This window comes from Rhinolophus ferrumequinum, chromosome 18, assembly GCF_004115265.2.
Source record: "Rhinolophus ferrumequinum isolate MPI-CBG mRhiFer1 chromosome 18, mRhiFer1_v1.p, whole genome shotgun sequence".
Lineage (NCBI taxonomy): Eukaryota > Metazoa > Chordata > Mammalia > Chiroptera > Rhinolophidae > Rhinolophus > Rhinolophus ferrumequinum.
The window spans coordinates 20,221,070-20,237,702 of NC_046301.1; the positions used below are offsets into that span (position 1 = coordinate 20,221,070).

A 16,633-nucleotide genomic window follows, 5' to 3' on the forward strand; every position below is an offset into this window, starting at 1 on the left:
GCCACTTTGCCTTATGGAAGTAGCAAAAGTGAAGGAAAAGTAATAAATTGTAAAGTAGGAAGCATTGAGACCCACTTGGTAGGCACTTTTTTTGAGGTAATTCTGTTACCTTTTCATTCCCTTAATTCAGTAATCCCACTCAAGATAATGAATCCAGGAAAACTGTTCAAAAAGAGAAGAAAACTATATGTATAAACATATTTGTAGGTGTGTTATTCACACCCTTGAAACACTAGAAATATGATCATAGGAGAAAGATTTAAGTAAATTGTATAAATATCCTGTTAGACTTTGTAGCCATTAAATTAATAAATGCCATGCCTCTGTAGAAACATGAGACTATTTTTACAATGAAAAGTTGAATAAAGCTAAAAATAAAATTGTAACTGATATGATTATAATATATATTCAAACCATCTTTAGAGAATAGAAATGAACAAAGAGTGAGAAGAAATAAAAAAAGGTTTGTTGAAGTAGTATCTTTAGAATTTGTTTTATTTTATACTGTTTTACAGCACATTCAATAACAAATTTTTAAAAATTTTAATGACCATCCCAAACCATACCTTAAATTCAAAAACATGCATTAAATGCCTCTGGCCTTGAAAACATGTAAAAATCTACTTATAGAAATAGACAGTATGTCTATAAACAAACATTTTTACATAAATGTAACATGTAATTTACACTTTTATTTTGTATAAATAAGGTGATGGCATGGGGAAGACTCCCCTGGGAGTTGGCAGACCAGAGCCCGCTCCAGGCTCCCCAATTTCACTGGACATCGGGCAGAGGATGTGGCAACACACCTGTCCTCAGGCTCCCAACGGGAACACAAAGGGGAAAAAGATCCCCCCAAAGGCCCCTCCTGGTTTTTAATTTATTTGGTTGCAGGATTCTAAAAGTATTAGCTCTTTATCTGTTGTCTAATTCATGGCTGGCTTGAAAAATAAGAAAATGCTCAGAATGTCATGTGCTGTTGTCTTGGGCCAATAAAGACAAACGCATGGTAAGGAAACAAAGATGCTCAATTCAACAGATGTTAATTTGGCACCAGTTGGTCTAAATATTGTGACCGACATACAAACTGTCTGCCCTATGGAGCCTATGTTTTAAAGGGAGGGGTGGACATAGACAATAAACAAAGGACGTAAATAAAATATTTGGTTGGTCACATGGTAGTAAGCGTTACGGAGAAAAATAAATCAGGGTGAGCAGGACAGGTTAAATTTGTAGTGGAAACTGACCGTTTTAAATAGGGTGCTCGGGGAAGGCCTCTGACAAGACACAATTGAGTAAAGAAGAGGAGAAGCAGCTTTGAGGATCCCGGTAGGCTTTCCCATTAGGGTGGGAAACCACTGGGGGATTTGGGCAGAGGGGCGATATGACTGATTTATGTTTTCACACGCTCACAATGGTTTCTGTGTTCAGGGTAGATTGCAGTGGGGCAAAGTGGATGTAGGGAGACCAGGTAGGAAGCTATTGCAATGATCCAGGCAGGATGATAACAGGTGAGATGGTGACACATGGTTGCATTTGCATTTATCATGAAGGAAGAGGTTACAGAGTTTGCTGAAGACTTGGTTGTATGGTGGGAGAGAAAAAAGGGAGTGAGAGCTAACTTCAAAGTTGTGGCCTGAGATAGTAAAGGCTGGAGAGAGGGCAGCTTTGGGATCAAGGAAGGAGACCAGGAGTATGGTTTGGGTGAGTTTAAATGCATATTAGATATCCAAATAGAGATCTCAATTAGGCAGTTGGATATACAAGGCTTGAGTTAAAGGAGAGGTTCTAGGCTAGAGTTACGAATTTGATAATTAATTATCAGTATATAGATAGTTTAAATGATACTAAATCCATGAGACTGGATGGGATCACGAAGGGGAGTGGGCAGGATCCAGCCAAGGAAATAAGAAGGAGTGGCCAGTAAAGCAGGAGGAAATCCAGGAGAATGAAGAGGAAGCCAAGTGAAGAAAGCATTTCAATGAGGAGGGATTATTTCTGGAATATCAGTTATGAGGGGCTAGATATACACTTGCAGATTTTCTATGGCAAGGGCAGATATCATATATAAATATAAATGTAAACATAAATATAAATACAAATACACACACACACACACACACACACTGACTAGACTGAAGGCTATTTATCATCACACCTAGTAAGGAGAACATATTCGCGTATATGTGTGTTGTGTTGTTATACACCATAAAAATCATTTTTGGAACATCCAGTACTTCTTATTTTCCATACCTTTCACCACCTTCATCCTCACAAACGATTGCTTCTAAATGCTCTTATGGTTGTTATCTTGTGGAGATTTTATCAAGATCAGTGTGATTACAAAAGGAAATATTCTAATTCTCAGTTTTGTGGGTTCAGAAGGAGCAGACTGCTTACGAATCATTTGCTAAACTGGACTCTGAAAATACTTCTATTTATTTTTAAATGTTCAATTTACACTGGATTATAGACATAATATTCTGGGAACTGCTAGCACATCATATAATGAAGCTGGACTGTGAATATATTCATCGTCAGAACACGTTTACCACATTTTCTTTATTAAACCAGTTTCTACCCCCAATACTGCCTAAGAAATCTGGATTTCTCACTCCCGTAGGAGATAAAGTGCTTTTATTTAAATCACCTTCCCTGATAACTGATCTAAGAGGAGAGGAGAAGAAATAGATATAACTCAATGACGGCCTCGGGATACAGACATCCAGTCTCCATTCCTTTTAGCTTTTACTGAACATCAGGCTGCCAGTCTAACAAGGCAACAAAGAAAAGTAAACAGAAATGGAAAGCAAAATAAATAGCAGTCTTTATCCCACTGGAAATAACCATAAATTTTAAAATGCAGTGTTGGCCATATTGTAAAAGGGTTTTCTGTTTGCATAGCTGTATTTTATTCCATTCTGTAGTAATATCTGGGCTCCTTTAGAGAATCTTATTGTACACCAATCTTATTTACCCTAAAAATCTTTTGCAAAACATTTCTCCAGTCAATTGTTCTGTATATAAGCCGTGTGGCATCATCACGCATACCAAAACTAGAGGTTCTAATCTACAGTGAAGAACAAGAGAGCATAACTCCTGGAGGCTCTATTTTCCCAGATGTACCTTGAAGATGTACTGAGACAGAACACTAAATATAAGTGATAGGGGCTCATATTGGTGGATATGAGTAGCTCGTAAACTGCCTTGGCTTTGCTGAATAATCTTCCATGTGATGTCACATGTCCTGTGAACCCATGTGCACCTGTCTCCAATGCCTTGGTCTGTTTTACAGCCTTCTTCTGGCATGATCAAATGAAGCTATAAAAAGAGAATGTTTCCTTTCCATTACAACGGCAACAAAAATTTCAAGAATGAAGCCACAAAAGTACCATACTACATCCCAGGTCCCTTCTTAATAGTAAGTCTAAAAGTAGTTAGCGACAGACCATCACATCAGGTCAAAGAGCAGAGTTTCTGAAACCAAACATTCTTTTGACTTAACATTTAAATGTGATTATTTTCACCAAAACATTAAAGTAAGAAATAAGGTAAACACAATGTCTCAATGCTAATTGTTTTTTAATTGATACAATTGATATAAATGTTCAGTAACATTTATATTCTATACTTTTGTATGAACCATTCTTTTCTATTATACTATAAACCCTAAAGATTAGAAATCAAGGTATCTTGAACTCATTTTGAGATACTTTAGCACGGGACCATAATGGGAGAGATAGTCATTCTTTGACATTTATCAGAAATACTAATTTACTAAAACTGTCACTGGGTACAAGCCCAATGTGCTCATGTTTTGAGGTTAGAAGAAGAGAGAAAATGATGGAACATCTATGGTCACTACTCATTTAAGGATATCTAAATCTACTTCATAGATAAATTTCAAGTTTTTTTAATATATAAAGAGGAATAAGATATTACCATAACAAGGAACAACAGCTTTCACTATACTTTCCATCATCCAACTTTTCCCCCAGCTTAAAAAACATAGACACACCTATCTGATGCTGCCACCTTCTAAACTCTCACATGATTTTGCTGGACCCCAAATGAAGAGCTCAGACTCAGACCTGCCAGGCAATTGATTTCCAAGTGGGTGGGCCTCTTCATGGCCGCACTTGTTTTTCACACCAGGACTCACAGAAAGTTCCTAAAAAGCTGAAGGGAGGAGTTTTCCAGCATTTAGACATTTTTAATTGAAGTGACTTAAAATTTCCTAACAACTTCGTTCCATTGCCCCCCTGGTTTTTTTGTTTCTTTATTTGTGTGTGTTTGTTTGTTTGTTTGTTCAGGTACAGAGCAGTTGCCTCCTGGAGTCGTGTTCAGGGAATTGGGATTCCTTTGATCACTGCCATCGAGATTGTCTCCATCTGGATCCTTTCTTTCATCCTGGCCATCCCTGAAGCAATTGGCTTCGTCATGGTGCCCTTTGAATACAAGGGTGAACAGCACAAAACCTGTATGCTCAATGCCACGTCCAAGTTCATGCAGGTAGGCATCGTTTCCAGGGAATGAACCAAGACTTGTTGATGCCTCTACAGTGCCCAGTGTGGTTTAATTCTGCTGGCTCAGTCAAATATTCTTCAGTTGCATGGGGAAAAAAAAGATGTTAAACCAGAGTTTCGCACAATAGAACTATTGTGTTTTTACTCTTGTACTGTAGCACAACTATAGACAAAACTGTTGTTTGGCACCAAACAACTCAGAATTCTGAAATAATTTACTAAGAAAAAGAGACAGAGGTGTATGTGTAAAGTACTATTTGTTTTTATAATGAGGAATACAGCACAACGATTTCCATCTGACAGACATGCTGATACTTATTTTATGTTACTTTGGGAAACGCATGTTGCTCAAACATTTTTTAAAAGATAGATTTACTAACTCAAAATAGGAAGTCATATTTACATGTACGTATATTAGTACAGATCTATGTGTAATAAACAAATATAAATTTGAAGAGATTTTTTAAAAAGTGTTCGGTTTAACAAATTCAGTTGTTATTTAATACACCTGACCACACTAATGTTTCTCTCAAAAGCTTAATCACATAACTGAGTGTATTGGGAAGCATGTTTAAAATGCATATTTCCTTTGCAAAACTAGTCAAATGTGAACTGAGGGAGAAAGCCAAAGCATAACTATTTCTCCTAAATCAGCATAATTTAGTGCTTTGATCTAAGTTTCATGCAGCTCAGATTCCACATTTAATCACTTACAGACATCTCAAGGTATGTTTTCCTAACTTAGAAAATTCATAAAATTAGTGGTTTTACAGTTGACCAGTTATTCTGCTTAGATTTCTTGTTTTAAAATTAAAATTACTCAGGAAAGCTGCCAAACTGACAACCTTAAAATTAAGGTCTTCTGCTTATCTGCTGACTTTTTTATTAAGTTGAATCTCCACGGTGAAAAACAAACTAGTCAATAGGAGGTTATCAGAATTTGGGCTGTGTAAATAAGCAATCGAAATACTTCTGACTAGAAAAGAAAAAGAAAAAAAGAAATATTTCTAACAAACCATTAGAGAGCAGAGGCTCCATAGAAGAAGGAGATTATTAATCACTAGAGCTGGACGTGGGATAGTTCACAGTGACTGAGTCTCCTGTATAGAGAGGTCAAGCAAAGGGTGGCTGCCCTTCAGGCAGCGGGAGCCTAGAGGGTGGCAGTAAAGGGTCGGAGTTTGAACTCATCATTTTTTTTTACATTTAGGGTGCTCTTTCTTCTCCTTTCTTTCTTGTTTTTTTTCCTAATTTTATTCCCCCTCTTTGTTCCATTCTTTCCTCCTCAACTTTGCTCTAAGGTGAACTGGAGGGAGGCCCCTCCATACCTTGGCTGATGACATCAGTTCAAAAAAAATGTGTGACCCCTTTTCTCTACAGGCCTCTGCCGTGGAGGGGGCAGGGCACTCCACCCACGCCCCTCAGGGGTCAGCTTCCAGACCCTCTGCAGCTGCTTGGTGTTCACACCAGCCAGCATGCACCTGGACGAGGGGGTACAAACTGAAGAGGGGGCTTAAAGCAGGGTTTGTGCTGCACTTAAACAAAAAGAGAGTCCTTCCGTTTTGTTATTGTTGTTGACTGTTTTTCAAGTTCAGTACTGAAATCTTTCCACAGTGTGGGGTGAACAGGGAAATATTTGTATAAACAGATCTGAATAAAGCAACTCTTTCGGGAATTTGTACTTGACCTGAGGATAAAATTCAGGGGTCCATGAATTTGAGTGGAAAATCAATTACATCTGTATTTTCACTAACTTCTAACTGAAATTTATCGTTTCCTTCTATTAGGAATGTAGGCAGCAAACCACAATAGTGTTTAACAGTACCATGATGTTTTTCACTAATGGAAATAACAGACATTTTCACACCAAGTAATAGTTGTATAATCTTGAAATATCATGTATGCTCATCATTGCTTCAACATTCTGATAGGTATTAGAACCATCATTAGATTTGTCATTTAATTTGTTAATAAACACCTATATTGCGGTATTATAATTTCATTTTTAATATTTTGATGCTGTTTCTATTAACTGGTTTCTATTATAATCTTACATATTTTATTATACATGGAAAAGTATTGTTCTCAGAAAGGATTACAGTCTTCGCCAGATTTCCAAAGGGGTCTATGGCATAAAAATAGTTAAAAACCTTTGCCCAGAACTTTTCTTTCCTCAGGAACCATTTATAGATTATTTTAATAGACATGCTATAAATGTAGCCAACTGGGCCTCTTTCTATATTCAGAAACCGTCCAGTTTTTCACAGAGCAGCATGATTAGTTTTCACTGTGGGAACAGAGATATCACAGGAGGCTGCATTATCCTTAGTAAATAAACAGTCTAGAGAAACAGACTAAGGAAAGGAAAAACATTTCTTCCCAAGTTGGTGATTAATTTAGTGGGAGGAAGAATTTGGATATAATTTTCCAGTTTCCATTTTTATAGGGTATTAAATTTTCTCCTTGAAAAAGACATAAAACTGAATAATCCTGGTATTTGCAAATCCTACCCATAGGGAGATAATGCTAAATGTGCCTTCAGATAAGGTACTCTGTCTGGATAGTTTCCAGGTGGTAAGTATTAAAAGACAATGAGAAGGGGCAGGGTTATTGATGGCTCACAGTGGTTGACTATGAGATCACATAGCAAGCATACCAGGCAAAGGGTTAACTCCCAGTTACCAAAGCTACACAGATAAGCCATTCATACATAACCTTTCCTGTTTCCAAACAAGATAGTCACACGAAGTACACTTTGACCGTAGCAGTCAAAAGCATACCAGGCACTAAAAAATTTTGAGGCTCATCAATAAATAAAGATAAATATATATTGTGTATGTCTCAGAATCACGTTTTGTTAAGTGTTGGAATGGAATGATTTTTATTGTTTTGGGCTCTTCCATTGTCTAATTAAAACCAACTTCGGTTTATTAAAAAAATATCTTGGTCAGAATAATTTTTTTAAATGCAGTTGGTTTTTTTTCATGTGCCAGGATAATTTCTAGAGGTTCCAATATAATTGTTTTGAGCACCACCCTGAAGCCCGTCATCACAACCAGAGAGTGTGAATATACAATCTTATGTACAAGCATGAAGCTTTGAAGCCCTGGAGGTTAACTGCACAGTTACTCGACATTATAATTCCCCTCCTTCTTTCTCCTTTCTCTTCACTTTACAGTTCTACCAGAATGCAAAGGACTGGTGGCTGTTCGGGTTCTATTTCTGCATGCCCTTGTTGTGTACCGCCATCTTCTACACGCTTATGACTTGTGAGATGTTAAACAGAAGGAATGGAAGCTTGAGAATTGCCCTCAGCGAACATCTCAAACAGGTGAACCTAATAAGATCATGAAACTCTGGCCAAAACTGTTTTGTCCTTGACACCCAAAGAACTACGCAAATGCTGTAGTTAGCATATTGGGCCTGATTTCCTCAAAGGAAAACTATTGTCTCACTTGTCTGTAAGTCCTGTTTCCTTAATAGAGTTTTAGGAATTCCTTTTGTGAAATAGGGAGCCTACTGTGAAACAGGTGGCCCTGAAAGCCGGGTCCAAAAAGAGAGGAACTATTCATTTATTTTGCCAAGAGTGTATTGACCATGTGTGTTTGTGTTTGTGTACATCGTTGTGTACATCCATAGAGCTGTGCCGGGATGGAAAGAAGCATATGAATGACTTTCTCTCCTAGCAGGCTTGGCAGTCTTGTGCAAACATGACACTGTTGGGAAACAGAGTCACAGGGTATGGCCACAGTAGCCCATGCTATGGAAAGCCAAAGAGGATAGCAGATAAAGTCATGGGGAAAAATGAAGGGATTGAACTGTTCATGGAGGATAAATGGGTTTGATGGGAAAGAAGAGGACAGAGGGTATTTTGAGGATCAGGGGGGCAGGAGTCTAGTTAGAACAAACATGGCGTGGGCACTACACATTTGGGGAGCGGGGAAGGAGATGAAGCTCGTTAGAACATCAACCACATCACAGGTACGACTCTTGACAGGAAATAGGATTGGGTACAGAAGATGTCACATTTTGGAGGGCCCAAAGTTCTAGAAGGAATTAGAACTAGTCAACAGGACACTGCTGTTGGTCATTTCTGGGCAGCAAACAGAACAGAGAAAACTGTGGGTCTTATGCTTGCTGGCTCTGTGACATTGGGTACATTGCTTAATCTTTCTGAGCTTCTAGTCGCTCGTAAATTGTATATAATAATACTTCCAGGATATTACCTAATGCTTGTAACATGTCTGATAGAATCCAACTCATAGTAAGAATTCAGGAAATGTTGATAGATATTAATTCAAAGAATAAAACTAGGACTGTAGGTAAGTTATATGTCTCGACAGAGAAGCATATAAGGACAACCAGACACACCAAAAATTAATGTTTGTTGTTGATGGAGCCTGTGAATCTACCCTACGATTATCATAGACAAGCATCATTCTTCATCAGCAACTCGTTTCAACAACTGTACTGATTTTTCTGCGCTTTAGCTCCTTATCTGCAAATTGGGCATAATTACATATAAATCAATATTACTGTGGGAATCAAAGGAATTAATTGCACATACTATGCACATACTTTGTAAAACCTAACATGCCATACAAATGCTAGCTATTATCTTCTATTGAAATTTAACAGGAACGTTTTATTGAGAAACTTTAGCATGACGTTGTCCAAGCATGAAAAATGTCAAGTATTCCACATGTGAATCATTTTAAGCAATTATTGCCTTTCATTCCTGCAGTGGAGGTAATTAATTCAAATAGATTTTTGAAAAACAGTGTTTTAAATGTTGATTTTTGCATCAGGACTATGATTGAGTCTGTTTAAGATGTAAGTGGTATCTGTTCTGAAAATAATGAAATCGGGGTTGGGAGCAATAATAATATGATGCTGCTTCACATTTACATAGCATTTTTTAAAAGTTTTTGAAGAGCATTTTTATGTCATTCTCGTATTTGATTCCTCCAAGCATGCTGGGAGAGAGGCAGGACAGATACTACTTTTATTACACAGGTAGTTAAGAGATTGACTCAACCCAATGGAGATTAGAACCCAAGATTTGGTCTTCCCGCAGTAGACATTCCCTTGTGTCACCCTCAAAGCTATAGCAGGTTCTAAGAGCAGGAGAGCAAGTGTGGCTGGAAGGCCTGCAAGTGCCACTGTGGAGGAGCTAACTCAGAGTGTAAGGGCCTGCCACCCTTTGACTAGTGCCCTTTTGGGCTCTTGGACTTGCTTCTTGCATGGTTTCTCACATTTCTCTTCATTATACTGAGAACAACTTTATCAGGTAGGGATTGTATTTGGATGCTGGTAACAGAAAACCCAAAATAATATTGAGTAGACCAAGAAAGGGTTTCTCTTTCTCCCACAGCAAAAAGTACAGATGTCATTGGTTCAGGAGTAAAGAGACTCTTGCAGGGGTCCGTTGTTGTGCGGACCTTTTCTTCGGTCTTGGCAGACAGCGGCTATAGCTCTACCCTTGTATCTGATTTCTAGACAGCAAGAAAGGGAAGACCATAGATCACATGAGTGTGTGTGCACCAAAGGAGTGCCCCGCCGCACTTTTAAGCAGCTTTACAGAAAAACCCCACCACACAACAGTTTCTACGTAATGTAACTGATCAGAACTGTGTCAGGTGACACAGTTCATGCACACGATTAGGCCAGGCCCCCAGGCGGCTGTAACAAAATCAAGGATCTGACTGATAGTAAGGGAAACAGGAGAATGGATATTGGATAAGCAAATAGTGAACTGTCATGGCACGTTACCTTTTAAAGGGGTTATCCTCTTTGAAGATATGCTCAGGGGAGGAAACCTCTCCCCTAATACCCTCCGTTTTTATTTTTCTGGGCACAGTGTCTTTCTGTATACACAAAATGACCCCTTTAAAATGACACCCCATTCCTGCAGATTGGAATCCTTTATTTCTCTTAATCATCGTTTGGTTTAAGTGTTTTCTGAAGCCATATCCCAGCTAGGCCCAGTAACCCAGAACGATTCAAGAATTCCCGGTTCTTTGAGCAAGTATAGCAATTTGTGACAACTGCCCCAAATCTTTTTAAATGACTCTATTAATCATATGGGTTTATTATAGGCTTCTCATACTTAATGGTATATGCTTTGGGCTGAACCAGCAGTACCCTTCCAAACTCTGTTTTCAATCACTTTTATTTTGACATTACCTGATCCCAGTTACAGACAAATTGCATTTTATGTTCCTAGTTAGACTTCTAAACACATGCACTATAATACTCAAGCATAATGCACACAAATGACCGGTTGCAGATAATTCCTAACCTACGGTGTCTCCGATCCTATGCAGACTTGAGAGCATGGAAATCTTGAACTGAAGTCAGTCCAGGGGTCAGCATGTCCCCGTTTTTCTAATCATCGTTGCTGATATTCCTTTATCCTCATCCTTCTGTTTGCAAACGCCATATCTTTGGGAACTAGATGTCATTAACAAAAGAACTTTAAAAGCAAAACATATGCCATTGCTAGCTTTCTTCAAGATCAAGAAAAGCACAAAAACATTGCTGCTGCTTTTTCTTTTCTGTTTCCTACGTCTATTTTGTTTTCCAAATGTCCCTGCAGATTTGTTCATTCTTTACCCTGGTGGGTTCAGTCAACTTGACTGCCGTGCTGTCCTGAGTGCCAGTTAGTTACCTGTTATTGAGGCTTTTAGCTAACACTTTCCCCCATACACTCATCCCCCCCACACACAGACTCAGGCACAGTGTTGGCTCAACTCTAGCTGGCTCATGCCTCTGTTCTGCCACAGAACCTCCGCCCTGGCCCTAGTAACCAGCCTGAAGCCACCACCGTCCTCCCTGGCAGCTGCCCAAAAGAATCATTAGCCACTCCTGGATCATAAAGTTGGACTCTGAATCTCGAAGAGAGGAAGGCACTGAGAGGAAGGCTGCTTTGTCTCCTCTTGGAGCTCTCCTCTCTCTCTGCTCTCTGCTACTTCCTTGTTTTGTACTTCTTTTATCTAGTAGAAAAACACTGCACTTACGACACTTTTTCCCCCCCTTACTTTCCTTTAGCGTCGAGAGGTGGCGAAAACGGTTTTCTGTTTGGTTGTAATTTTTGCTCTTTGCTGGTTCCCTCTCCATTTAAGCCGCATTTTGAAGAAAACCGTGTACGATGAGAAGGACGAGAACCGATGTGAATTACTCAGGTATGATCCTACGTGCCCGTCAGGAAACTGCAGATTCTCTGATTTTCACATTTACAATAATACTTTTACAAAACCATCCAGTCTGCATTCTCGTTCGCTCTGAAAATTAAAACTGCGAAGTTGATTATTTTTTCTTTAGCTGACATAGCCCATAAGTGATCCCAAAAGGTGTGCAAGCCATGCCTGTAATTGTGCGGATCCCCTCCTGGGGCTGTGCATAATGGTTTGAGCTAACCAAGTGGCCCGCAAATGTTCAGCAGAAATAGAACTGCCACTTAAAAAAAGCACTTTAAAAATATTCTGACTGCCACCTATAAGAAATGGCTTCTGGGCAAGAAAAATGCTTATTCTAGAAATAAATGCTACTTTTCAGATTTAAAAACATTATGTTCTAATTAGTCTCCTCAATTTTCTTTTGCTCTAGTTTCTTGCTGCTCATGGATTACATTGGTATGAACTTGGCAACTATGAATTCATGTATAAACCCAATAGCTCTATATTTTGTGAGCAAGAAATTTAAAAATTGTTTCCAGGTAAGACTGTTTTGCAAATATTTTTAAGAACAACCAAATAAGTATATTAATTAGCCAACAGGCATGGCTAATTCCATTTGTAAATATTACTTTCATCAGCTGTACTATTCAGCAGAGAAGTGAAAATCATATTTTGTTACTCAGAAAGAGAGTCAGATTGTCAGCATAACAGACAAGCAATATCGATTCAGACAACGAAGTATTCAGAGGTTAAAATTAAAAATAATTTAATAACATGACAATTCTGTACCTTCCTTCAAAAATAAATGCTCGAATGTGCGCTTCAGGCCACATAGAATACATAAGACCTATTCATGCCTTATGTTGTCTTAGACTTTAACAAAAGTCTCAATAAAACATAAACTCTATTGTTAAGAAAGCTCTTGCTAAATGCTACTTAATAATATATTTAGTAATAGCCTTTTCAAGGAAAGTAAATGCTTGTTGCTCTGGAAATCTGAACTCATGCAATTACATTCGAAATGAGTTTCCTTCTGTTCATCAAACCTCCTTGTAGCTAAGCCGGCCCAAGTCCTCCAGAAGCTTCAAGTTCTTATTGATGTGTCATTTTTCCAGTTCCTGGCATGATTTTAGCAGAGAGCTCATCCTAACTGGATTCTGTTATCTCTGGCCAGGATGTTTAACTTTAGTTTATGGTACTTCTTCGGAAGAGTAGTGTAGAGGTCAAGGGTGCAGGCTCTGGAAGCAAACAGTCTTGATTTACATCACAGCTCTGCACTTACTAACTGACAAACCCAGGTCCAGATGGTGCCGCTCCTGCTTCCTCAGTTTACTCCTCTCATATGTAGGATTCAATGGGTTAAATTATGTTAAGTGCTTGAAACAATCAGTGCTCAGTATGAGTTTACTGTTAGCCAAGATAGAGGGGAGAGGAAAAGCACAGCGACTGCCTGGGGAACTTAAAATCTAAAAGGAGACAGATATGTATTAACCAAGAATCAACACAAATAGATGAACCTTTGTAGTTTCATCTACCTTGGTAGGGAAACAGCACCTTCCATCTAAGGCTGTTGTGAGCATCAGACCAGAAGCCCAACGAAGAGCCACACGGGGTACCCGCACCCTGACCACGCCGGGCCCCTCCAAGCCCTTCCTCACTCACACCCACACCAAGTCAGAGCACTCTCCCTCTGGTCACACTGCTTCCCTTCCTCTTTGTGTTGGTGAATAGAATTAAAAGGAGAAACAAAGGATCTATTTCTCATCCCTAGAATGGACCGTTTTCCTTCTCCCTAGAGGTTACAGTCTCCGTGCCCTCCGTTACTGGGAAGGCTCGCGTTCTGCCTCAAATGCATGTGGACATTGACTCCTTGTTAGTGGGGGCCCGAGGCCTCTGTGTCCTGCTGGGGACAGGCTGATGGGCTCATGTCATTTAGCATCTGTTCCTTCTCCCAGTCTTGCCTCTGCTGCTGCTGTTACCAGTCCAAAAGCCAGACGACCTCTGTCCCCATGAATGGAACAAGCATCCAGTGGAAGAACCACGAACAAAACAACCACAACACAGAGAGGAGCAGCCACAAGGACAGTATAAACTAAACATCTGAAGAAACATTCATCAATATTCCTTCAAACCTACTGGAGACAAAAAAATTACACAGCAACGCTGTCTCCAGAAATCTCTTCTCCCATGACTCAGTCCCACCCTCAGAAAATACTTTCCAAAACATCAGAGTGAACTCGTTTATACCCACAAATTCAATGAATCTTACTTCTTTAATTTATCTAATTTACATATTCTACATGTTATATTCAGCACTAAAAAATGGTGAGAGTTGGCAGGGGGAAAGGAGACAGGGAAATGAAACCAGAAGGATATTTACTACTTGTACATGAAAATACTTTTCAAGTACGTGACTCATGTTCGTGGCAGTTCTGTCAAATGTTCAGTGAGACCTGGTCACCATGAAAGTTTAGAGATTATGAAAAAGGTTTTCTATTTTTTTAAGTGATTTTTTTTTTCCAAACACAGCATGGGTTTAAGTCACCTTTATTTGAAATGACATTTAGTGCCAATATTTTTTAACTGCATAGTAGCCTAAAAATGATTAATTGAGTTTATTTACATATATTTTGGGGGAAAAAAAAGTTAAACAGAATTCAGGTGAACAATTAGGTTAATGTTTCTCGTGCTGCTGTTTTATTTTTAAAACATGCTCAGTCACAACAAACACAGGCACTTAAAGCACAGACTGATAACCACATATGCAGTTTAATAGCTGCTATTCAAAAATGTTTAAAGAACCTATATTTTTTAATGGTGTTTCATTACAGGAGATCTTGCACATAATTTATGTTAAGTTTAAAAATAATGCTTGAATCAAATATTTCTATTTTTCATAAGCCCAATCTTTTTTTAATGTCGTTTGTGTAAATCAATATCATTCACCAAAATTTAAACGTACATGTCATTAAACTATACCTAAGACTTCCAGTGCAATGCGTAGAAGTCTAAAGCACACCTAGGAGGAAAGGATTAAATATTTTTAGAAGATCTGGAAGTTTTCATTGAGTTTTTTAGTAATAGTAGCATGTACATGTATATATATATATATATATACATATATATACATATATTCAGACATCTGTACATTATATATTATGGATATATATGGATATATATACATTATACATATCACCTCATATTCTCTTGATTTATCTTAAATTGTTAATTGGCAGTAAAACATTTTTGGTCATTCCTTTTTCCATACAGGAAACATAATTTCAAAGTGGCCAGCTGAGTTTATCATGTCAGTGAAATACAATTACCCCCAAATGCCTCCAGGAGCTATAGTTCTTCACTTCTCCAGGTCTCCAGTATGAACTCAAACACCTCCCCCACCCCCACTTCTCACATGGTCACCATTTCAAAGGGCCCACACTGACTTTGGCTGGGCATTTCTAAGTTTACAGACTGTGAGTATAGCAGAAAATCTTTTACTGTGTGTATATAAATATATATAAACTGTACATTTCTTTTAGCCAATTTTTCTGTGATTGTCTCTGTGGAATGCATCTGTGTGTATGATATATGCATGTATGTGATGGTATGCATGGACATGTAATCGAATATGAATGCCCTGTAAGTGTCCAAAGCACGCACGCTGAGTGGGATCCACGTGGTTGTCCATCGTGACAACTGGCCTCGGTCAGTTTTAATCTCTCTGTGTTCCTAAGTCTTATGACCATGTCACCATCACAAATGGAATATAAGGCATGCAAGGGGATGGGCCATGGGCTATCAATGGGTTTTTGTTTGTGTGTTTGGTTGGTTGGTTGGTTTGGTAAAGCGGTATTCGGGGTTGTAGTTTTTTCCTGTGCTGGAGCAAAAGTCATTAGACTTTGAAGTACTCTATTTTCCTAATCCTCGACTCAATGTGGTGATGAGATTGACAAGTGGTCTGATGTTTCTATCAGACTACACCAGACAGATTACTGATGTTCAATTAGCTAATGATTTGTTGGGCTGTATTTTAGCACAGTCACGAATAAATCATATCCGGTTCCAGGTGATCCAATTGCAGGGCTCCTTTATGGGTTAGCAGTGAAAATCCATTATTCCACTGGTACATCACATGCAGTGATATATACCTAGAGTATAAGCCATAGGTTCACATTATATTGTTTAGGCAATTGCCTTTTTTTTTAAGATGCTTGTCTATTGCATGTGAAGAATGCATTTTGTAAGTTCAGAAAGTCATAGATTTCTGAATAACCACAAAGGCTTCAATGTACATTTTTGTTTATGCACCAGTAAGTAACTGTGGGTTAGTAGGAAGATTTCCAGTTTCTACTCTTATCACATTTTTCCAAGGAAATCTGTAGAAATGAGCCAGAGGCCGAAGCACTGCATTGGCATTGGCCTGTAAGTATACAATAAAAGTTTACAGAAGCCTTACAAGTGTCTTTTCTTTTTTACGTAGTTCTTCAGAGAAAATGGTTGCTACGCAATGCCTATCACAAATCTCTCCTGAGGATAGCCAAGCCAGCAATGTTACTTTCAGGCAGATACTTCCTAACTGTGCTGTAGTCTCAACAACGCTCTCATCCATTCCTTCAGTTACCTTTCCAGTACATTTTACTGAGTATCTACTATGCCCCAGGAATTCTTCTAGATACGGGGGCTAGAGCAGTGAACAAAACAGGCAAAGTTCCTGTTCCAATGGAGCTTGAATTCTAGAGGCAGGAGTTGGAAAATAACAATTACAATGCATAAAAAAAATACGTCAGGTGGATACCTGGAGGAAGAGATTTACATATGTCCAACTGCTTAGTTGATATCTCCAATGGGATGGCTAACAGACCTACTATATCTAAAACAAAGCTCCTGGTAGCCCTCTAACATAAGCCATCATAATATCCCTCTGCTCATGTA

The 16,633-nt window shown here is 38.6% G+C and overlaps 1 protein-coding gene across 1 annotated transcript in view; it reads left to right on the forward strand.

The window, feature by feature from the left end:
* The window catches only part of EDNRA (endothelin receptor type A), a 48,172-nt gene extending 32,027 nt beyond the window's left edge, over nt 1-16,145 (forward strand). Inside the window, exons 4-8 of the mRNA XM_033135015.1 lie at nt 4,314-4,512; nt 7,702-7,854; nt 11,574-11,707; nt 12,132-12,240; nt 13,657-16,145. Of these exons, the coding sequence (XP_032990906.1) occupies nt 4,314-4,512; nt 7,702-7,854; nt 11,574-11,707; nt 12,132-12,240; nt 13,657-13,797 (736 nt within the window). The 3' untranslated portion in view covers nt 13,798-16,145. The remainder of the gene's footprint in view (nt 1-4,313; nt 4,513-7,701; nt 7,855-11,573; nt 11,708-12,131; nt 12,241-13,656) is intronic.
* The last annotated feature ends 488 nt before the right edge of the window (nt 16,146-16,633 follow it).